General features: G+C 36.9%; 1 protein-coding gene across 11 annotated transcripts in view; it reads right to left on the bottom strand.

Moving 5' to 3' along the window:
* The window catches only part of SMAD5 (SMAD family member 5), a 55,597-nt gene that overhangs the window by 22,391 nt on the left and 8,553 nt on the right, over nt 1-24,653 (bottom strand). For all 11 annotated transcript variants that reach the window (XR_008618125.1, XR_008618128.1, XR_008618129.1 and 8 more), the window contains exons 2-4: nt 12,624-13,177; nt 4,858-5,109; nt 1,360-1,479 (exon numbers count right to left, since the gene is read on the bottom strand). Coding sequence is in view for 5 of the 11 variants with exons in the window: in XM_055086780.1 (XP_054942755.1) it covers nt 1,360-1,479; nt 4,858-5,109; nt 12,624-13,026 (775 nt within the window). In the remaining 6 variants the exon portion in view is untranslated. The remainder of the gene's footprint in view (nt 1-1,359; nt 1,480-4,857; nt 5,110-12,623; nt 13,178-24,653) is intronic.

Raw genomic sequence — 24,653 nt, 5'->3', positions numbered from 1 at the left:
ATGGAATATTACTCAGCCATAAAAAGAAACAAAATTGAATTATTTGTAGTGAGGTGGATGGACCTAGAGTCTGTCATACAGAGTGAAGTAAGTCAGCAGGAGAAAAACAAATACAGTATGCTTACACATATATATGGAATCTAAAAAAAAAAATGGTTCTGAAGAACCTAGGGGCAGGACAAGAATAAAGACACAGACGTAGAGAATGGACTTGAGGACAAGCGGAGGGGGAAGGGTAAGCTGGGACAGAGTGAGAGAGTGGCATGGACTTATATATACTACCAAATGTAAGATAGATAGCTGGTGGGAAGCAGCCACATAGCACAGGGAGATCAGTTCGGTGCTTTGTGACCACCTAGAGGGGTGGGATAGGGCTGATTCACTTTGTTATAAAGCAGGAAGTAACACACCATTGTAAAGCAATTATACTGCAATAAAGATGTTAAAAATTTTTTTTAATTTAAAAAATAAAAGAAAAAAAAGAAGACATACAGGTGGTCAAGAAGCACATGAAAAGCTGGTCAACATCACTAATTATTAGAGAAATGCAAATCAAAACTACAGTAAGGTAGCACCTCACACCAGTTAGAATGGGCATCATCAGAAAATCTACAAACAACAAATGCTGGAGAGGGTATGGAGAAAAGGGAACCCTTTTGCACTGTTGGTGGGAATGTAAATTGGTACAGCCACTATGGAGAACAGTATGGAGGTTCCTTAAAAAGCTAAAAATAGAATTACCATATGACCCAGCAATCCCATTTTTGGGCACATACCCAGAGAAAACCATAATTCAAAAAGACACATGAACCCCAATGTTCAATGCAGCACTATTTACAATAGCCAGGTCATGGAAGCCTAAATCCCCATCGACAGATGAATGGATAAAGAAGATGTGGTAAACATATACAATGGAATATTACTCAGCCATAAAAAGGAACGAAATTGGGTAATTTGTAGAGACGTGGATGGACTGTCATACAAAGTGAAGTAAGTCAGAAAGAGAAAAACAAATATCATATATTATTGCATGTACATGGAACGTAGAAAAACGGTACAGATGAACCAGTTTGCAGGGAAGGAACTGAGACACAGATGTAGAGAACAAACGTATGGAAACCAAGCGGGGAAAGCAGCGGGGTGGTGGGGGTGGTGGGATGAACTGGGAGATTGGGGTTGACATGTATACACTAATATGTATAAAATAGATAACTTATAAGAACCTGCTGTATAAAAAATAAAATTAAATTTAAAAAATAAATTATTACTGTACCTCAATAAAGCTGGTTGTTAAAAGTGGCTAAGAAGTTAAAAAAAGAAAAGAGTAACAACAACAAAGTAAGATTGTATTTCTCTTACCTCTGCTGGATATACTGGGCATAATCTGAGGAATCAAATTATTGCTTGTATCCATGGGCTGGGAATTATCTTGACCCATCTGATCATCTGGTGGCATATATGCAGGAGGAGGAGTATCAGCTAAGAGGAAGAAAATGAGGCAAGTTAAGTCCCAAAAGAATAGTTAAAATCTTCATCCTGCTCAAAGTTAATCTATACGCATCTGAAAATTCTTAAGATTACCAGCAGGATTCATTACTGAACATCAGAGACACACAAAAATGTAGGATGCTACCTTAGGGCAAGGGAAAAGGAGAAAAGACAGCACACCCATTAGCTCCCAGAAACCTACTGCAGGTCCACATACATTTGTTCCAATCCAGGATAGTAAGATCAGTGCTAAAATTCACTAAAATAGAATTCAAGGTCAAGAATTTTGCCTCCATTTGCTTAGAATCATATGCTGAGAGAAACTGCAACTACTGCAGGTCAATCTGAAGGCCACAGATTATCCTTGTTTAGATAGACATCTACAGAGACATTTTTGAATTATCAAGATCATCACATACTGTATGGTTATTTAAAACTGGAAAATAAAACCATGCTCTTTCAAACTTTGCCAACACTAACAGCAGCTGTCTAATTCTTCTGCAATGTCTTAAAATGGTTGCTCTGTCCTATTAAATGGCTAAATCCTATTAAGTGGCTCTTAAGAAACTGAAAGTTAACTAGAATATCTTTTGAGTTCCAACATTTGTGGTTGAAAACCTTTACAAAAGCTACAGCTACACTTATTTGTCTCATAACTATAAATACTGAATATAACTTGTCTTTCACCTCAAAGTTTGTATAAGATGTATTTTGAGACAGAGCTACAATCAGCACTGAATCTAGGACAAAGGATGAAAAATAATTTTTGAACAAACACCTAACAGCAAGTTAAACAGTTGAAACTGTAATCCTCTTCAAAGAAACACAACACAACAAAACACAACTTCATCAATTGCTATTTCACTGCAGTAGAGAAAGTACAAAGTATATATTTACATATGACCCTACTTTGAACAGTAGGCATCCCGATATTTCTTGACACAGTAACCTCGTGATTTACTCACATAAGACACGCATGCCATTAACTAAATTTAGCAACTTTAAAAATCCACTTATGATCCTTCTTCAGGCAAATCGGTGCATCAGTTACCTAATTAAAGATAACTGGGGTTCATTTTAACCTACCGAAGTACAAAATGATTTGACAAGCAATGTAGCAAAGTTAAAAAAGCACACACTTTAGAGTCAGAGAAACCTGGGCCTGAACCACCACGTACTAGCTGTGCGACCTTACGCAAGGTATTTAAGCTCTTGGGGTTAATACCAGTTTCGTTTTCCATCCATAAAACAAGAAAAACATCTATCTCACTTGGTTGTTCTGAAGATTAAATTTAATGTGGTATCTTTCATCACAGTATTAGTTACATAAAAGGCACTTGATAAATGGTACTTGGTATTATAAATTATACGAAAATATTTAACTTTACGTCAAATATAGCTACTTCCTTTGTTGCTGCTGTTGTTTTGGTAGAACTTAATTTTAATGCCTGATGGTATATATCGATTTAGTAATTTGGTCCAATAAATGGTCAATTGATACCTAACAGCATTTTGTTTCCAGATTAGCTACTTTACTTCACTTTCATCAAACAGTCATTTTGTCTTTATGTTTTTGATAAGCTTTTACTACACGCTGCCTTTACTGTATATAGGACTCCTCTCTATGAAACCTTTCAAATTAACACCATTTGGCTTCAATCTCTCAAGCTGCACTGGCAACCACTTGACATATGGGTATATCTATAGTTAGCAGTAAATGTATTTATGTGTTGCTATAATTTTGTCTATTCACTTAACAAATATTTATTGAGGATCTACTGCATACTAGACTCTGATATAGGTACTGGGTATGCAGCAATAAACAAAAGATGCTATAATATCCCTGTTTTCATGGAGTTTATAGTCAAGACGGGGGAGGCTGGGGAAAGGCAGACTGTAAATAAAGACAATATGTACTATACTGGATTGCAATACATGCTATAGAGAAAGACCAAGCAATGAGAGAGGGAAGGTGGGTTGGGAGGAGGGAGTGCAATTTTTAAATTCTATCTTATTTTATTGTCATTATTCTTAAAGGGTAATCTCTGATCGCCCCCAAATTGTGTTTGCTTTTTTAAAAATTCAATTTGTTTAAACTAAAAAAAATTAAAAGTTCATCCACTTCCCCCACCACCTCTGGCAACCACCAATCTGTCCTCTGTATCTGTGAGCTTAGTTTCTTATTTATTTTTTAAGATTCCACATATCTTATTTGAGAAAGACCATATAGTATTTGTCTTTCTCAGTCTTATTTCATCTAGCATAATGCTGTCAAGGTTCATCCATGTTGTCACAAATGGCAAAATTTCATTCTTTTTTTATGGCTGGATAATATTCCACTGTGTGTATATGTGTGTGTGTGTTATCATATCTTCTGTATCCATTCATCTATCGGTAAACACTTAGGTTGCTTCCAAATCACGGCTACTGTAAATAATGCTGCAATGAACATGGTGTGGGGGGGTAAATATCTTTCTGAGTTAGTGTTTTTGTTTTCTTTGGATAAATATCCAGAAGTAGAATTGCAGAATCACATGGTAGTTCTATTTTTGATTTTTTTAGGAAACTCCATACTGTTTTCAAAAGTGGCTGTACTAATTAACATTCCCACCAACAGTGCACAAGAGTTCCCACATCTCCAGATCCACAACACCACTTGTTACTTCCAACGCGTTGCAGTTGCATTTCTACCTTTCTCGAAATAATAAAGCATAATATGCTGAAAATGTTGCTTTTTTCCTTCCATCTTCAATATTAAAATGACTGCACAAAAATTGACCAATTTTGATAAGTCTTTTTTTAAATGCACGCCGATATGATGGCTGTCAAATACAATCTAACAAAACTGTTCCAACTGAAGTTAAAGACAACTAAGTGCTACTAGAGCCATCTTACGGAAAAAACTGAATGAACCTTTTGGCCCACCCAATAATTGACCATTTTTGCATGAGTTTATATCTGGACTCTCTATTCTGTTCCAATGATCTATGTGTCTGTTTTTATGCCAATATTATATTATTTTGATTATTACAGCTTTGTAATACAGTTTGAAATCAGGGAGTGTGATGCCTTCTGCTTTGTCCTTCTTTCTGAAAACTGCTTTGGCTATTCGGGGTCTTTTATGATTCTCTACAGATTTCAGGATTGTTTCTATATTTTGTGAAAAATATGTCTACTTACATTTTTTAAAACTTATGGTACTTGGCAAAATAAAATCCCAAACTCTTCTGGAAATCAAACAATTACCAAAGAATAGTCAAAAATAGTTGGCTCTTGGCATATTAACAGTTCACCCAGAGGATCAGCAGTATGAGAACAACTACTAACTCTTAGGAATTATTTTTTTGTATCAATAAAATAAATTCTTACCTGGGAGCTGAAATGGACTTCCTGGTCCAGAACTTGCTGGGGAGTTGGGATATGTGCTGCTAGCAGGGGAAGGAGGGTAGGGACTATTTGGAGATAAGGGAAAAGGAGTGTTGTTGGGCTGATGGAAAGAATCTGGAAACGTTGCATTTTGTGGCATGTGAGGTTCATTGTGGCTTAAGTTTCTAAACTGAACCAGAAGACTGTGTTGTGGGTTGAATTCATTATGACGAGGCACTAATACTGGAGGTAAGACTGAAAGACAAAAATCAAAATTCATCTGTCAGCAACGACTAAAACAAATATCTCATACACATGAAGGGAAGACAGAAAGGATTCAGGGAAGACTGTAAACCTACTAAAACAATTTATTTTTAGGAAGGGCTGCTTTGTAGAACCTTGAATCTATATTTACAAAATAACTAAACCAAAAATTCTCTAAGCACTCAGCCTATATAAAATACTCTAGAAGACAGAACATCCAAAGCAGAGAAGATATCACTCTTATTCTATAAGAGATCAAGCACATTTAAGAACAACCATAATTACAACATAGGGAATATAGCCAATATTTTATAAAAACTATAAATGGAGTATAACCTTTAAAAATTGTGAATCACCATGTTGTACACCTGAAACTTATATAATACTGTACATCAACTATACCTTAAAAAAAAAAAGGTAAATATGTCATCATCTCCTTAGATGTTACTGCTGTTGGTCTTGCTTTATCTACATGCAACAGGGAACACATCCTAAACCATGTGCACAAAAGTATCATCCCTTAGTTTGCAACCAAGGTAGCTATTTCCATGACATTACTGCTTTGCATGTTTGCTCTTTACCATTCAAGACTGTGTATGCTTAAGGATACCATAAACAAGACCAAAAGACAACCCTCAGAATGGGAGAAAATATTTGCAAACGAAGCAACTGACAAAGGATTAATATCCAAAATTTATAAGCAACTCATGCAGCTATATTTTAAAAATTAATTATCAGTTTCGTGTATCAGATTATTTCTAATTTTCTTCCTTTAGGATTCACCAAAAGCCCAGCTACGCCGGACAATAGAATGTTGTCGGACCAACTTATGTAACCAGTATTTACAACCTACACTGCCCCCTGTTGTTATAGGTAGGTTAGCAGAGAAAAGTGCAATCATGATTCTCAGTGAAATATTTTCTCTGGTTTTAACAATAAGCAAGCTTTCTAGAGTTCAACACTACAAGTTATTTTTTCCTTTTAAGATGTGATCGAAAGGTAATATGTCTTTTTCATTGTTTACTTCCATTATCAGGTCCATTTTTCGATGGCAGCATTCGATGGCTGGCTTTGCTCATTTCTATGGCTGTCTGCATAATTGCTATGATCATCTTCTCCAGCTGCTTTTGTTACAAGTAAGATAATTATTTTGATGCAAAATATTTTGTTGAATATTAGATATAAACAGTTGTTCTTAAAGCCAGTAGGCAGAAACCATTGACAATGTATTTCAGGAACCATTAACTTGTATTTTCTGGTTATCTCCTTTAATTAACTATATTATAGTTTCTTAAGGGAACAGAGGACCTTACTACTAATCAATTAATTGGACACTACATTATACTTCTTGTTATGTTCATGAGTACTTAAGATATTCTTATTTATAGAATATTGAACTTTCTTATATCTAAATTTAAAAACCTGACCCCATATATGCACTACCAAATGTAAATTAGATAGCTAGTGGGAAGCTGCCGCATAGCACAGGGAGATCACCTCTGTGCTTTGTGACCATGAGAGGGGTGGGATAGGGAGGGTGGGAGGGAGGGAGACGCAAGAGGGAAGAGATATGGGAACATATGTATATGTATAACTGATTCACTTTGTTGTGAAGGAGAAACTAACACACTATTGTAAAACAGTTATACTCCAATAAAGATGTTAAAAAAAAAAAAAAGACTGTGTATGCTTTTATTTGTTTTTTGTTTTTTTTTTTTTCGCGGTACGCAGGCCTCTCACTGTTGTGGCCTCTCCCGTTGCGGAGCACAGGCTCTGGACGCGCAGGCTCAGCGGCCATGGCTCACGGGCCCAGCCGCTCCGCGGCATGTGGGATCTTCCCGGACCGGGGCACGAACCCATGTCCCCTGCATCGGCAGGTGGACCCTCAACCACTGCGCCACCAGGGAAGCCCTGTGTATGCTTTTAATGAAATAAGAAGCTAATATTAATTTGAAATAAAATAATGGATTAATATAACTTAAAAAAACTTTTAATTAAAAAATAGATAAAAACAACCATAATACAGAGAATTTAATGCACTAAGAGTTGAACAGAGGTGAGTATTCCCAGCTAGCAAGGAATCAAACAAAATACCACGGAAAAGACAACATCTGATTGGACCTTAAAGATCTGGAAGCATTTCACAAGGAAGTGCTAGGGGTGGAGAGTATAAAGAATGTAAAGGAGGAGATGGATAAAGATAAGAAAGAACGGGCTTCCCTGGTGGCGAAGTGGTTGAGAGTTCACCTGCCGATGCAGGGGGCACGGGTTCGTGCCCCGGTCCGGGAGGATCCAATTCCTAGGTAGAGGTCTTCCATTCAAAATAATTTTTCTAAACACGACCATAATGAAAATATATACAAGAAAGCCTAAACATTTTAAGGGATACACTTTTTCTAAGCACATTCACTTTATTCAAACATTCAATTTCTCTAAAGACCCAAGTGTCAACCACATACAAATATCCAATCACCTTTCCCTACAGGAAATTGAAACAAACCTGATTTCTCTAAACTCTTACGGTACTAATTCATCTCTTTTATAACTTTCCTGTATTTTCCAGTGTAATTTCATTTCCGAAAATCTCACTTTGACTCTGACATCAGTCAGCAGCAACAAAATCAATCTGTTTTTAAGTTAACTAGGTCACACTTCCCCTCCCTGAAGTAAGAATGAACCTGAGGAATCAGAAGCTCTGTAATTTGTACTGTTTTTTTTCTCTTTTCATTTTACTGAATTAGTGTTGTGATTATGTAGTTAACATCTGATTACAATCGCTTTGTTCTACAGTGTATTACTAACTGCTGTTCCCCTTACAAAATGATGGGACAGATGCCACTGGACAGTAGGGCATGAGACAGTAAGAATGTCTATGTGTAGCTGGCTAGCAATCTGAAAGACTTAGTGAAATAACTACTTAGGAGTTCAATCCAGTAAGGATTTTACTTTTTTTTTTTTGAGGCAGAACTAAAATCACTGATTTCTCTCTTACTTGTATATTATCTATACACATCATTTTTTTAGAAATTATTTTATTTTCATTCAAAAATAATACATGGATAGTTTACAAAAACAGATGCTACAAGAGATTATAAACAAAAAGAACAATTTCTAAGCCTCCTCCCATACTGCTTCCAGAGACAACAAATTTAAACTCTTAGTCATTTCTTCTAACGTTCACTTTGCGCACTACTAAGTAATATGCTTATACTGTTGTTATTGGTTAGTCAAGACATTATTCGTAGACTTGCTTTTATGGCAAATGAAGTAGCTTTCTTAAACCATTCTATCCCACTCCCCTTCCCCTTTCCCACAATAAAGTCACAGAAAAAATTTTGGTTAAATCAATATCCAGGGTTTATATTTTATATGTTATACAAATTACATAAATACAATTCACTGCTGAGCCAAGTATATATTATGACTATATTTTCCCTTGAACAATGTTTTTATTAAAGTTAATTATTGCCTTGGTCCTTCATTTGCTTAATCTCAAGTCTATACCACTAATTTCCAGAAGTCCAACAGATCTATCAAATTCCCATCAATATTATTTTCCAGATCCCACAAATAAACAAATAATCTACTGATTCCATTTTCTTCCCTGATCCTCCATCCTTTGCTATAATCTAAACTGGATGCTACTTAAGTCTCCTACAAATCTGAGGTCCTTGGACTTCCCCTTCTCTTCTCTCCTGTTGGATCCCATTTCCTGGACCTCATTCTCTATTAGCTTCCTTCGGAAGGATGTAAGGAAGAGAAATTTTGAGCCCTTGCCTATATGAAAATATCTTGTCTTATGTTTATCTGCAGACAGATTCCAGAATAGATAACTTTTTCTCTCTGAATTTGGGGGCCCTGCTTCATTTTCTTCTAGAATCTAAAACTGCATTGAGAAATCCAGTATTCTCATTCCCAGTCTTTTCTATGTGCCTTGACTTTTCTCTCTGAGAGCTTTCAAAATCTTCTTTTTATCCATGATATGCTAAAATTTCATGTGTGGGTCTTTTTTCTGCCTCTTGTTCTGGTTACTCAGTCACTGGGCCCTTTTGATTTTCAGTTCTGGGAACTGTTCTAGTATTATTTCTCTGATAATTTTCTCCTTCCCATTTTCTCCAATGCTTGATTTCTAGATTGTATTATTTTATTGGAATATTTAATTTGAAACTTATTCTGAGACAGTTAATGTTTTATCTAAGCACTTTTCATGCATTAACTCATCTAATTCTAGTAACTAACCTGAAGTAAGTATTATTATTCCCATTTTACAGCTGAGGAAACAAAGTCACAGAAAGGTTATTGCCTGTGGTCACACTGATAGCATTCGTAAAGTCAGGATTTAAATCCAGAAAGTCTGGTTCCAGAACATAGTCTTAACCAGTAGACAATACTGCCTATTAAACACTGGATCACCTGGGTTGGCCCTGTATTTTTCTTTTCTTTATCACTTTCCAACTATTTTCCATCCTTTTTTTTTACCGTTCTGCAGTACTTTCTGGCTCCACTATATGTGATCTTATATAAGTTACTTCCCTATAAGTAACTATGTGATCTTATATAAGGTACTTCCCTATTAAGTTTTGGTTTCCTTATCTGTAAACTTACTGGTAAACTTAGAGTGCTGTAAAATGTTAGTACCAATTTCTAACCCTATGAAGGAATAACCTCATAGGATTAGGAAAGTGTCTAGTCCTTAAGTGCTCAATAAATGTTCATTACTATTACTATTACTGTTACTATTATTATGACTTTATTAATACTGGTACTATAAAGTACCTGTGCCACAGCTGCTTAACTTGCTTAAGCATACCAGGCCTAAGCCCCAGTCTTTTCTACAGAATGAATCACAGCTGAGAAAAACAGATTACAAAAATAAGACATTTCTATCGACTGATTATTGGACACACCCTAGCTATGGGGGAATACACTAAATTCCCTGACTTTCTTTCCAACAACTTCTAGCACATATCAAGCCTGGGAATTTTTCAAACTACACTTCTCTATTAAATCCTCACATCTTCCTTTCCTCATCAATTCCTCAGGCTACAGCTCTCCTTGGATTCAACAAGAAATTGAGAATCACCTCAAATACCACCTGGCAGCTCTAAAGCCCTTAAAATGAACTTTCCCTGACAACACCATTACTACTATTCTTTTTTTTTTTTGCTAGTCTCTACAATCAATGTTATCTTTATAGCTTTTTTACCATACTGGGCTCTTATATTATCTTCAGTGAAATCCAGCGAGGCCCGCAGACTAAGGTGGCTACCATGATTCCTGCCTCTGGGTATTTACCCCTGGAGTAATCCCCCTCCCTCTGAGTATATTATCTGTGACTTGCTTCTAACCAATAGCATATGGCAAAAGTGACAGGATGTACGTGATAACATTCCACAAGAATACAATGTTCCTTCTAGCAAGAAGACCCTTTCTTACTGGCTTTGAAGAAGTAAGTGGCCATGGACGTAAGCTACCTATAGAGAAGGTCCCATGGCAAGCAAATGAAGGCAGCCTCCAGTCAACAACCAGACAGAGTCCAACAGCCTGCAAGGAACTGAATCCTGATAATAATCACATGAGCTGGGAAGGAGATCCTTTCTCAGTTGAGCCTCCGGTAAGACCCAAGCCCTGACCAATACCTAGAGTACAGCCTTGCAAAGGACCCAGTTAAGCTATGCCTGGACTCCTGACTGACAGAAACTGTGAGATAATTAACGTGTATTAAGCCACTTACCTTGTGGTACTTTGTTTTGCAGCAATAGATAACTAATGTACCCAGCTAGTATCTCAGCTTATATAATTCATTCAATACAAAAAAATATTTACTGAGCACTCCCTACTAAGTTCTAGGTAATAATACTATTCTAGGCACTGGGAACGCAGTACAGAATGAGCCAGAGGAAGGTCCTTCTCACATCAGTCAATAAAAGAAATAAATACCTAATAGAGTCAAGTAGTGATGGGGGCATTTGAGCAAGGACTAAATGAAATGAGAAAATGTGACATGAAAAGATCCTGGGGGGAGAGTACTCTAAGTAGAGGAAACAGCATTGGAAAAAAGCCTGGATGCAGGAATATGGCAAGTCCAAGGAACAGAGGAAGTTTGAGGATAGGTCATGTAGGCCCTTGTAGAAATCTGTTCTAAGTGTGACAGAAAGCCTTTAAAGTGTTTTGGGCAGAGACTGGCATGATTTGATATATATTTTCTAAAGATCACTCTGGATGCTATAATAGAAAACAGAATGGGTTGGGGGAAAGAAAAAAGACAGAGAGACCAATTAGGAGACTACTTAAGGTGAAAGATGATGATGGTCTGTACTAGAGTAGTGGTGTTAGAGATGGTGAGATGATATGATCAAGATATATTTTGAAGGTACAGCAAATAGCATTTGCTCATAGCTCAAACACAGAACCTAAGAGAGAAATAAAAGATGACTTCTAGGGAGCAATTACATGAAAGCTAGTGCCATGTACTTAAACTGGGAAAACTGGAGGAAAAAAAAAAACTTGGTGGGAAAAACAAATCCAAAGCCCTATTTAGACATATTAAATCTGATGTTTATTAGACATTCGGGTGGAGATGTTAAGTAGGCAGCTGGATACAGAGTCAGCAGAAGCTGACTCTGGAGTTCAAAATGTGCGCATGAGCTTATAGATAGTTTTAGGACATGTGATAACATAAGAGTACACAGAGGAAAAATATAGGTGGAGGAAAAAGTCCAGGGACTGACTCCTGTGAAAACAGGAAAATAGCCAACAAAGAGACTAAGCAAAAACAGCCAGTGAGGTAGGAGAACTAGGAGAGTGTAGTGTTTCAGAAGCCAATATAAAAAAGTTTTGAGTGGGAGGGAAAAAGAGCAACCTTATCAAATGGTGTTGAGAGGGCAAGTAAGATGAGGACTGAGAAGGAAGGACCCCTCTATTTGTAAGAAGGCAGTCATCAGTGAATTTGACAAGTCAAATGGTAGGGAAGAAAGACTAACTAGAGGGGTATCAAGAAAGAACAGGAAGAAAGTAATGTGGAGATAATAAACATGGAGACTACTATAAAAGGTAGACTGGAGGTGGGGGCATATTCTTGAGGTCAAGACAGAAATTCTTTCTTAACTTTTATTTGAAGTTGGGCTATATCATGACATGCTTGTATGCTTTCAGAAAAAGTCTAGCAGAAAGGGAAAACACAATGCTGGAATAAATAAAAAAATAAACAAAAAGGAGTGGGATGCAGTACACACATGGAACTTATTTAGACTTTAGACAAAATAGAGGAATGGCAGAGTGTATATACGACTGGCTGCTTACAGCGAACAATGAAGTAGAACAAGCCACTTGGGAGCTGTATCATCCATATATTAAGCTAAATTCAAAATCCAGTATTCCTCCCAAGATTAAAATCTTTAAGAAGGAAACAAAAAGCTAAAATAACCTTTTTAACACTACTAAATTCAGTCAAATGCAAATCAGAAAAAGTTTTTATAATTTTTCCCAGAGGAGTTAAAACCTACCTGGACTCTCCACTCTCTTATAGTGGTATGGGTTGATACAAACTTCCTTTTGCTTAGATCCAAAAGGAAATTCACAAATATCCAATGGCTTTAGCTCATGATGACTCTGCAAATCAGGCCAGCGCCAAACACGACAATATATAACATGGGGCAAGCCTTTTCTGTGAGAAACCTGCAGGCGTCCATCTAAAGATCTGGGAATTGTGACACATTTGCTTGGCTGTCCTGGACTGCTCAAGGCTTTCTCCAGTTCCTCCATGGCACCCTTTTTCTTTTTTAGCTTTTTCACCAAAGCATCGACTGCCTTTTCTGCCCATTTCTCCTCTTCATCACCTTGCTTCCAGCCCAACAATCGCTTTACTGCTGGACTAGTAAAAGAAAACAAGCTGGCCATTGACGTCATTTGATTTAAATCTTCAGAAACCTTCCTGCAACTCAAAGTCAGATCACAAGTGAAAAGTCATATACAAGTCCTAAACAAAAGTTCCAATTAAAAAGGGAGGAGTGACATTTATCTTCATAAGTGCCATAAGCTTCTTGCATTGGTTCAAGTCCTGAAAGAGAAACGGGGAAAATTTAAATGAATGTAATTAACATACATTTAAATCAATATAATTTGAAAAGCATATTACTTTTAAATAACAGCAGAAAAGGATTACAAAGTAAAACAAAAAACCTACGTCCAGAAAGAGAAATTTTCTTAGTCCTGTGACCACTCACTTCCTTCTTCACAATATGAACAAATAATTCACTGGCAATGCCAAATGATAACCAAAAGCAAAGTAGGGTGCTCTACTTTCTATGTATTATCCCCCCACCAAAAGAAAACCAGTCCCTAGACCTTTATTTCTTTCAGTCAGAAGCCCCCAAATCTAAGGTTTGATTCTAATGTACTTCATTGAAATCCAGGTTATGTGCTGTGTCAGTTTTGAACATGATAGTATCCTGATTTGAACAAAAGTCCTAAGAGAAATCTAGCTCTTCCCTAGGGTTATTATTCTCTTTAAAATGTTTCACAGACTTGTAAGATTTGGGCAAAAGTCATAGAAGTACTCAAATCACATTATTATTATAGATGCAAATTTTATTAGAAGTTGTCATAAGATGTACCAAACCCTCAAATAAATTATAACATACTTAATTGCCAGAAAAATGGGAAGTATCTACTTTTAAAATAAAGAATGCTAGAGTTAAAGAGAATAAATTCAAAGTTTAATCCCAAAAAATATAGTTTATAATTTCATAATTCCTATTGCCTTCTCTGATATTTCAAGCATGTTAAGTTAATGAACCTGCTCCAGACAGACCACCATTCTACACCCTGAAGAAGCCCTTGGTGACAGTAACAAGAGGAAGCAATATGCAGTGGTACTCCACCGATCAGAGTGGTACAGTCCCCTGTGGTCACTACACAGCCAACCGCAGACAATGAGTAGCTAGTGAAATAGCAGGACTAATGTTTGGAAAAAGGATGTCAGTAACAAAAGATGCTTCCTTTCTTATGCCTAAAATTGCCAAATAATGCTGCAGCTCTGTCTTTGACAAATACTAGCAAATTCTAGCATCAAGCCTATTCTGGATTGGGGTGTATCTTCCCAGAAAAGAATACATGTGCTCAGTTAAAACTCAGGTAAACATAAAGTAAAATAAAATAGAGTTAAATTCAACAAATAAGTATTGATTGCTTGTCGTCATGTACTATGAACAGCCATGATGGTACTTAAAAAAACAAAAAGAAGTCATATACCAAATAATTTCATCTTAAAAGCCAACTGATTCATTCTTTCAATATGTGCTTACTAAGAGCCTACTAAGTCCCAGGCACTGTTCTAGGTGCTGATCCAGAAAAGGAAAAATACAGCAGCACTGACTGACTCCTCTTTAGGAGAAAAGGGTTACATGTAGAGCTATGGAGCGTTACGATTCCTCCTTTAAAAAGTGCTTAATTGATCAAAAAAGGGCTAAGAACTTCAAGCATTTATTCACACTGTACACCACACCCAAGAAACCTGTATCATAACCTCTTGGCACCTGTCACTAGGAACTGCACAATCTTCAATTAGACTGACTTCTCCCTACTTGCAAGGCCAGACTATACAGAGTACAGAGAACAACTTACATCCCGTTTGACTAAACTCAAATTCCACTCAATCTGCCACTGGGAAGTCAGAGATGTGCTCAGATGCTCAGTAGTGGCTATCCAGACTGCCATGCTGGAACCATGGGAGGAAGGGTGCAGGGAAATGAAGGTATACTCCTTATGTATGGATGGATATGCCTAACCCTATGCAGGACATCTTTCCCAATGCTACACAGGATAATTTTCATCAGGTAAGCAAAACTGCCTACATTAAACCAAAGAAATACAACAAAAAGATGAAAGCACGTTTTTCAGTAACAGGTCACAGAGTATAAAGTGTTATGAGTTAAACAAACTGTAAGAAAGGCTTACTTCAGTTGTAGCAACATTAAGGATATAGGATAAGCCATCTGGGTCCGAAAGTAAAGGCATGATTTGGTTGTCTGAGATGAGAAGGAAAATTTCAAAGGAAAAGGGGCACAAACAAAAAAATACATGGGCAGATATGAAGAGAGCATTTCCTAGGATAGAGAGCAGATAGGCCAAGCTGACTTGAGACCTTATTCTGTAATACTAGAATATAACAGAGGCTAAACAGAGTAGTGCATGTGTATGAGAGAGAGCATGTACGAGCAATGATATGTTGAAGAAGGGAGAGACAAAAGCAGAGGAGCTTGAAGACCAGATACTAGATTAGTAGTTAACCACCAGAAAGTGCTTAATAAATGTTAACTACTAATCTAGTATCACTATTACTATTAAATACTAACCATATTATGTATTAACAAGAAAACAGGGGAAAGTTATTTGTGTATATAAACCCAAAACAAGGACTAAAAGGCTACATACTATTCATTGCAGTTACCTCTGGGGAGAGGCACGGAATGGAAGACAAGCAAAATAGAAAGGGGTCCTGCATGATTTGTTCTATATTCTTCTGTATTTTTTTAACCTTTTAACAAAGGCATAATGCTAAGATAAAAATAGGAGAAGGACTTCCCTGGTGGTCCAGTGGTTAAGAATCCGCCTTCCAATGCAGGGGACGCGGGTTCGATCCCTGGTCAGGGAAGTAAGATCCCACATGCTGCGGGGCAACTAAGACCACACGCTCTAGAGCCCGTGAGCCACAACTACTGAGCCCGCGTGCTCTGGAGCCCACGTGCCACAACTAGAGAGCCTGTGCCCCACAGGGAAAGATCCCACACGCCGCAACAAATATCCCAAGTGCCACAGCTAAGACCTGATGAAGCCAAATAAATTAAATAAATAAATAAATAAAATAGGAGATAATCTATTATCTACCATAGAACAGAATGGAGTTAAGAGTGCTAGTACAAAAAAACAGGTGAAACTCATGCATGCTATTAGAACTCAGGATGGTGGTTACCCTTTAAAGGGAAGGGTGGGGGTATTGACTGGAAGTGACCTTGAGGGTTTCTGCCATCCTGGTAAAGTTCTTCATCTTGCTCTGGGTGATTTTATGAGAGAGTCACTTTGTGAAAATTTGGCTGGCTGAATACTGAAGATGTGTACACTTTCTGTTAACAATTTTAAAATATTTTCCTGCTATGTAAAGTGCAGAGTGGCCAGCTTCCTTCCTATTTTTTGCCCCATCTTCAGGTCCCCTTCTCACAGGCAATCCCTTTTGTATTGTCTTTTATGTCTTTCCAGAGAAATTTTACACAAATACAGATATATAAATAATCATAACCTTTTTTACACAAATAGTGGTATATTGAAAAGAAAAAAAGCAAGGTACAGAAAAACGTATAAACAATGTATCTTCAAGATCTTTCCATACCTATATAGAAAGAGCTTCCATATTCTTTTCTAATACACAGAATGCCAGTGTAAAAGTAATCTTAAAAGTATATCAAACTATGTCATTTCTCTGCTCAAAAATCATCCAGCAGTTTCCCATTACACTCAATATCCAAATTCTTTAACATTACTTTATATGACCTACATGATCCAGCCTTTGGCTTCTCCTCCAAACTCATTTTTAGCATCCTCCTAGCTAACTTTGCACGTAACCACACTTGAAGGCTTCCCATTTCTCAAATGCTCCAAAGTCATTTCTACCTCAAGGCCTTTGCACTTGATGTTCCTCCCATGGAATTCTCCTCTCCCAGACCTTAACATGGCTTTCTCTCTCAATTAATTCAGCTGCTCAAAAGTCACCTCCTGAAAAAGGACTTCCCTGACCACTTTATCTAAAATAGCATACATCCCACTCCTGCATCATTCTCTATCCCCTGGTCCTGCTCAATTTTCTTTCATGACACTTATAATAATCTGATATCATATCGATTTTATTTATTAACTACATGTCTTCCCCACAGAAATGTTAGTAGGCAGGTAGCCTTATCTTCTTTATCCATCATCATATTCCCTTGGACCTAGAACAGTGCTTATTCATTAAATAAGTGAGTAGAGAGTTGAAAAAAAGCAATTTGTAAAAACATACATACCTTTATAAGAGCAACTGTATAAAATTTAAAACAAAAAAAAGGAGTTCTTTATGGACATGCACAGATATAGTAAGAGAATAAAAGTATGCATGGAAATGATACATACCAACCTCAGGACACTGACTACCTATGGTGAAAGAAGAAAGAAGGTGGAAGAACAAATGGAAAAGCTTTAGCTTTGTTTCTTTTAAAACTAGATTTGAAGAAAATCTGACAAATCATCACATATATTATTTTCTCTACTTTTCTACATTTAAATATTTTATAACTCAAAGATGCACTATTTTTAATTTTTTAAAGTATTATCAATGTAATGAAAACAGAAGAGGATCAGATTCTGTCCTTTACTAGGTATATGACCATGACCAGGTATCACTCTTTCTAAGCCTATTATTTTTTCTATAAAAGAGGGATGATGGTTCCTAAGTAATTAAAATGATGAAGTAATAAAATAATGTGTGCCTGAAGTACTGAAAACACACATATACATATACCTACATGTAATAGATGCTTTATAAACTCAAACATGCTATTCACACATGAATTTCTAGCACTGGGAAAGGGGAAGGGACAAACTTTGCACTCACCTCTTTAAATATGGAATGATTAAAAACTTTAAACATGTTTAATTGAATTCTAAAAATATTTTATAACTCTCCAAACTGCATAACTGGTATGTGCAAGTAATCCAAGTACTTGTTATCTAAAGTTAAAAAAGGGAGCAAAATTGATTATAAAAATTCACTGGTGAATAAGTAAAAGACCTGATCAGGCACTTCACAAAAGACATCAAAATTGCCATTAGATGGTAAAATGGACTCAACAGCATTAGTTATCAAAGAAATTTTAAAAACAAACAAAGACAGTGAAATATCACACCACATCTACAAGAATAGCTAGACTTTAAAAAAAAGAGAGAGAGAGAGAGAGAGAGAGAAGGTGTTCATGACAATCAGAACAATTCTTACATATTGCTAGCAAAAATACAAACTAGTCCAACTACTTTGGAAAATTGTTTGACAACATCTACTAATGCTAAACATAGGTCCCTATGACCCAGCAATTCCATTCTTAGGTATATATCCAACAGAAACAAGTGCTATGTCAAACCAAAGGCAGATACATGTTCATAACAACTTTATTTGTAATAGTCCCAAATTGGAAATAACCCAAATATTCATCAACAGTAGAGTGGGTAGATAAATCATAGTAATAAATTCATACAACAGAATACTTCACAGCAATGAAAAAGAACGCACACATGTAAAACATGCATGAATCTCAGTGATATACTGAAGAAGTCAGATACAAAAGATTACATATTTTATCATTCTAACTACATGACATTCAAAAACAGGCAAAACTAACCTATGGCATCAGAGGCGGAATATTACTAAGAGGGGACAAGACAGCCTTCTGGGGAACTAGAAAATTTCTATATCTTGATCTGGGTGATGGTGGTATAGGTGTACACATACATAAACGCTCACTGAGCTATACACATAAGATTTGTGCACTTTATTTTAAGATATACTTCAATTTTAAAAATCTTTTAAAAATTTACTAGTGTACTGATCACTTATAATTAGTTCTTGTTCACTAGCATCTCCCTTACTATAACAGCTTCTAAACCACAAGTGAAACTGCAAATTCTGCAAAAACTGTAACATTTCATAAAGTTTATTAAAATGAGAGCAAAAGATGCAAGGTCTGGGATTTAATTTTACCTTACTATCCTATAAACAAACAAGTCTATTGTTGTTTCATGCATACTGTCAAAGAACATGAGACTCCTGAGTTAGAGAAAGACAAAGGACTTTATTAATCATGGCCCATCAAGCAACATAAGCGTCAGATGTGCGGTTCCCTTTGCATCTGAGACCCACAGGAATAATGCAATATGACCCAGATGGACAGTACTCCTGCAGTGGTTTGCACTTATGATGAACAGTGAGTTTGGGAAATTCACCACTTTTATAGTTATCAGTAAGCAATAATAACTTCACTGTCAACGGATTAACAGAAGTCCATGGGAAAATCCATATATACTTTTATGAATATTTTCACAAAAATAAAAATGCTCTTAATATTAGTACCACAAATGTCAAACATGAAGGATGTCATATCATGCTACTAAATTGTTTTGTGAGAAAAATTAAGCCTATCCATACTCAATTCAGTCTTTTTTCATTATAAAACTTAATGCATGTTTACAATTATAACCTAATGATTTTCCAAAATTTTAAGTTTTTAAGATAAAGTCCCAATCAGACCTTTTATTCACAATTCAGTATGAAATACTGGTCTGCATTTTAAGTGGTTTCATTTTGAATGGGTGTTTTCCTGAACCAATTATCATTGGCTCATGAAGACCTAAATATACCATAAGCTTTTCTTTTTTTTTTTTAATTTTAAATTTTATTTATTTATTTATGGCTGCATTGGGTCTTCGTTGCTGCGCATGGGCTTTCTCTAGTTGCGGTGAGTGGGGGCTGCTCTTCGTTGCGATGCGCAGGCTTCTCATTGTGGTGGCTTCTCTTGTTGTGGAGCATGGGCTCTAGGTGCATGGGCTTCAGCAGTTGTGGCATGCAGGCTCAGTAGTTGTGGCTCATGGGCTCTAGAGCACAGGCTCAGTAGTTGTGGCGCACGGGCTTACTTGCTCCGCGGCATGTGGGATCTTCCCAGACCAGGGCTCGAACCCATGTCCTCTGCATTGGCAGGCGGATTCTTAACCACTGTGCCACCAGGGAAGTCCCGGTAAAACTGTTTTATGGTACCCGTGTGACAGATCAATTTTCTCCTGTCATCTTTTCTGTAAAATATATATTTAAAATAAGACATTGGTCCACAAATTGAAATAAAAGTATCAGAGTGCTTGGGATAGAGCAATAGATTTATTTGACTACCCTCACAAAAGTCCTCCATTACGATAGAATTTTTTCATTATGTATACAAAAAATAGAGTAAAATAATAATATTTTTGATTTGCAAATACTAGCATATGCAATGAGTCCCAAGTGAACCTGCAATACCTTTGAAAATAAGAGTATGATTAGGTTTTCTAGTACCCAAAAGTTTAATTTTAAATCTCTTATTGAAAAGTTGGTTCGATTTTTCACACCCCCTTAGCCTTTCACTAAATAAAATGAATTCAGAAACACTGAGAACACCCATCCTCAATTCAAACAGCTGATTGTGTTCACAACCAACAACAATACTCTTCTGTATTATCTCTAAACTTATCCCAGTAATAGAGAAAAGTCCAAAAAGGCTATATTCATTAACTTCAGCCTTTAGAGGTTACAGATTGCTGGGTAGTTAAATTTGGTCCTCTGTACTCCCTTTCTACGATGCTTTCAGGGTCTACTGAGGCACAAATATATACCACGCATGCTAAACTCAATAGCTGACTTATACTCTTATTTATACAACACATACTTACTGAGTGTACCTAAAAAGGGCAAGCCACTAAACTAGATGCTAAAGAGTTAAAAGATGAATCAGGTCCAGACCTTAACCGTAAGAATTACAAATTAATAATTAACTAAGATGTGCCCATTCCTATCTACAATACACCATGGAGAATGGCAGATCCCCTAGGTTGTATAGGATGCTAAAAGAAATTCAGGGGATGGCCCTTTGGGGAAGGGAGTGGAGGGAGACAAAAAGCATGAAGTAGCTATATCTTAGGCATAAATGTTATTCTGATAAGGACATAAAATCAGAGTTTTTATCTGCCAGGATGGGGAAATACTACAGTTCAGTTTGCTGGAACACAGGTGGTAGAACAAGAAAACTGACTAGATACATACAATAAGGCTAATCTATACAGGGATATTAATATACGTACTGTAACACACAAAAACACCAGATTTGAAGTCTAATGAACTAGGGTTCAAATTCTGAATCTAACACACCTAAATATCCATTTTTCCTATTGTGTATAATGAGTATCAGTTCTGAGAATTAAATGAGATACACACTTAATGCCTGGCATAGTACATATTGAGCAAAGGGAAACTACAGTCATTATTATTGCAATAATCATGAAATTTTTTGACATCAGGCTCAGGATTTTAAATACACAGCTGGGCTACTTTATTTCATCAAATATACAAAGCCATCTACTTAAGAGGTTCCATTATTTTATGAACCTTGAAGGAAGAAAAGGCTGCAAATTAAACTATCACACCATGCTTTCTCATCGCTTAGATTTTTTTCTTCATAATATCATCCTTCTGCCATCAAGACTGTAGGTTTGAAGAGTGTTCCAATATTACTCCAGGATTGTTGTTCAAGCCACTGACACCCATCCTGCAAGTTTTGATACTGCTGCTTCCTTGATCTTCCCAGAGGGTGTAAATGAAAGAAATAACAGCAATGAAAACAGCAAAGGCAGAGATCCTGCAAGTGCAATGACAACAACATCAAAACTGCCACCTAGCCAAAACCAATATTCAGATGCCATCGGCTATAAGACACATACCAATTTCAGAGATATGATGAGGTAGAAAAATGCATTATCTTAGAAGAAATAAGGCAGCTTTTTCTTTCCTCCTGTCCCAAAGTCTTTTCTGATGTTCCCCATCACTTCCCACCAGTATCTACTGCTCTCCCTTCTTTCTTGTTCTCATTCTCCTTTCTTGCCTCCCCTTTCTCCATTCCTCACAGCTTCTCCCACATTCCTGAGTGTTGATTTTGGAGAAGCTTGGCTACTACCTAATGATGTATAAACTACCTAAGGAAAATGAACTTTTCTTCTAAATCCAAAAGGACCTACTAGCACAGAGTACGTATTTTGTACCTCTGGTACTTTCAAGTGCTCCAGGGCTTGCTTACCTCCGAGTTTTCTTCTAAGTAGAAGAGAAGATGCATTTGACAGCCCTGATATGTAAGACAATACCCTACATGAAAACCTGGCTTCTGAGCAAATCCTATTTGTGCCTCTGTCATCCTCATCCTGGGCCACCTAATACATTGAAGCTATCCTAAAGTACACCATTGGGAATAAAATATTTGTTATTACTCTTTAAAGGTGACTCACTTAGTTCCTATGAAAACCAAAGTATCAGTAGGCTTCAAGGAACTTAAATCATGGAATTATTTTCTTTTGCAATAAACTTCCACAAGAAGCTCTTTCAAAAGAGTTATTATTTATAAATGTTAAAGCCATATTTCAGTAGCATAATTGGAGACAGAAGACAAATTCTGTTTTCTTTTTGCTCTTCTGGAGTCACACTAACCTAACCTTTTTGAATGCTAAATATTAACTGAGCCTTCTTAAAAGCCAAGTCTTCTTAAAACAATGCATAGGAGGCTAACAAAGAAGTCAATAAAACAAACAAACAAACAAATCTCACAAACTAAACTGAACAATGCCCAAGACATCTTTCAGGGAATTTCTATTTCTAGCTGAAAACCCAGACAATCTCCCAAAATCTAATATCCCATTAGGAAATACACAGGATAATCTGTGTAAAGTAAGTCAATTCTCATCAGTATTGCAGTTTGAGTGAATATAATGATATCTAGTGATCAAACACTTTCAAACTTCTATTTAGGGGAACCATAAAAAGAACAGAAAGGAAGAGGAATTATGCCAATATAACTGGAAAACAGGGGAGGAAAAGGTGAAAAGATTATACACTTATGAATACGATTGCTTAAGAAGGAATTAACTGTGCTTCAAATGGCTGGTGACAGCAAAAAGTGGAGGGCTCAGCAAATGTACAATAACCTAGCTCTGACAGGCTCCCTGTTTCCCCCACCCAAACACACACACACACACACACACACACACACACACACAAACACACACACGGCACTTAAGTGAATAAAAGCCTTAATGATCAGGTGTGGATAACTGCTCATGATATTAGCACAGATTTTAGGAATGACTATCACAAGATCCAAAAAGGAATATGACAATCTATAATTCATAATCCAGTTGGTAATAAAGGACAAGAATAAGGAAAACCAAGTATCATTAAGCCAAATGAGGTAAGAAAGACTAAGAGGAGACAATCAGCTAGATCGTGAAGCTAAAGGGAAAGATACCACCACAGAATGAAAGCCAAACAAATAAAGACTGAATATAAGGCAAAGGAGTCAGGCTGCTAGAAGTAATCCTATATGCAGTACAGAGTTCTATCTAAGCAGAAAGACATGTTCAAAGAGCCATTTTGAGAAGACAAAAATGGCAACAGCACATAGCCAACTAAAGACTTAACCAAGAGGGGCAGAGAGGGTAAATGGAAAACATGTAATCCAGCTATGAGAGGAAGCCGCATCAGGGTGGTGGTGCGCAGACCAGGTAGTGACGGTAGTAGAGATAGAAAAGGAAGAGTTATGAGGGACATTACAGATAAACAATCCATAGCACTTGCTGACCACCAAGAAGAGAAACGGGGCAGTCAAGAAAGGTAAAGGTTGAGGACTTCCCTGGCGGTCCAGTGCTAAGACTCTGCGCTTCCAATGTAGGGGGTACGGATTTGATCCCTGGTCGGGGAACTAAGACTCCACATACACAACCAAAAAAAAAAAGCAAGTAAAGGTTTAAAAGCTGAAAGAATTAGATACCGCTCATCCAAAAAGGGGAATTCTAGTTATTGCCAAGATGAAGCAAAAAGGTGATGGTGGAGGGGTATAAGGAAGCAAGTACTGATCCAAGTCCAAGCAGATGTGACACTTAAAGCTCAAGACAGGAGGAATGAATATAAAAATTTGGAGGATGATACAAAGAGAAATAAGAGTTGAATGTGATTTATTCAAATTTATTGGGTGCCTAGTAAGCCAGGAATACTCTGTGCTAGGAACGAGGCTTAAAAGATACTATCTGTAATCTCAATGATCATAAAGAATAATGGGAAAAAGAGAAGATGTTATGAAGAGCTTCGTATGCTGTTTAGAACATCACTTAGTTTTACTATAGATTTCCATATGATACTCAACAGAGATGGGGTATTAAAACAGAGTAAAAAAATATATACAGCAAGCACAGAGGCCAGTAACTGAGTAGATAGGAATGTGTGCTACTTCGTACATCAGAACTTGGAGGGACTTAAAAAAACTGGGAACACATTATCTGCTATTACCTTGGCTTTTTATAGTTTACCTCTGGTTTATGAAGACCTAACTATATGACTCTTTCACTAATGGGTTTTGTCATTTCAGACAGCTAGAAAGAAAACTGGGATTTAATTATGAGCTTCAGAAATCCCTGTGTGTATTAGGTTCCCTGAAATTCTTCTGAAAAACTGCAACTATCAACTGAGCAATAACAATACACAGCAGTACCTTGGAAATCCAAAGAAAAAGAGTGGCACCTCAACCATAAATGAAAATCTTATAAAATTAACAGCTATCGGGCTTCCCTGGTGGCGCAGTGGTTGCGCGTCCGCCTGCCGATGCAGGGGAACCGGGTTCGCGCCCCGGTCTGGGAGGATCCCACGTGCCGCGGAGCGGCTGGGCCCGTGAGCC

This window comes from Physeter macrocephalus, chromosome 8 (genome assembly GCF_002837175.3).
Source record: "Physeter macrocephalus isolate SW-GA chromosome 8, ASM283717v5, whole genome shotgun sequence".
Lineage (NCBI taxonomy): Eukaryota > Metazoa > Chordata > Mammalia > Artiodactyla > Physeteridae > Physeter > Physeter macrocephalus.
Note: the sequence above shows the minus strand (reverse complement) of the source record. Positions and strands in the feature narration are given on the sequence as shown.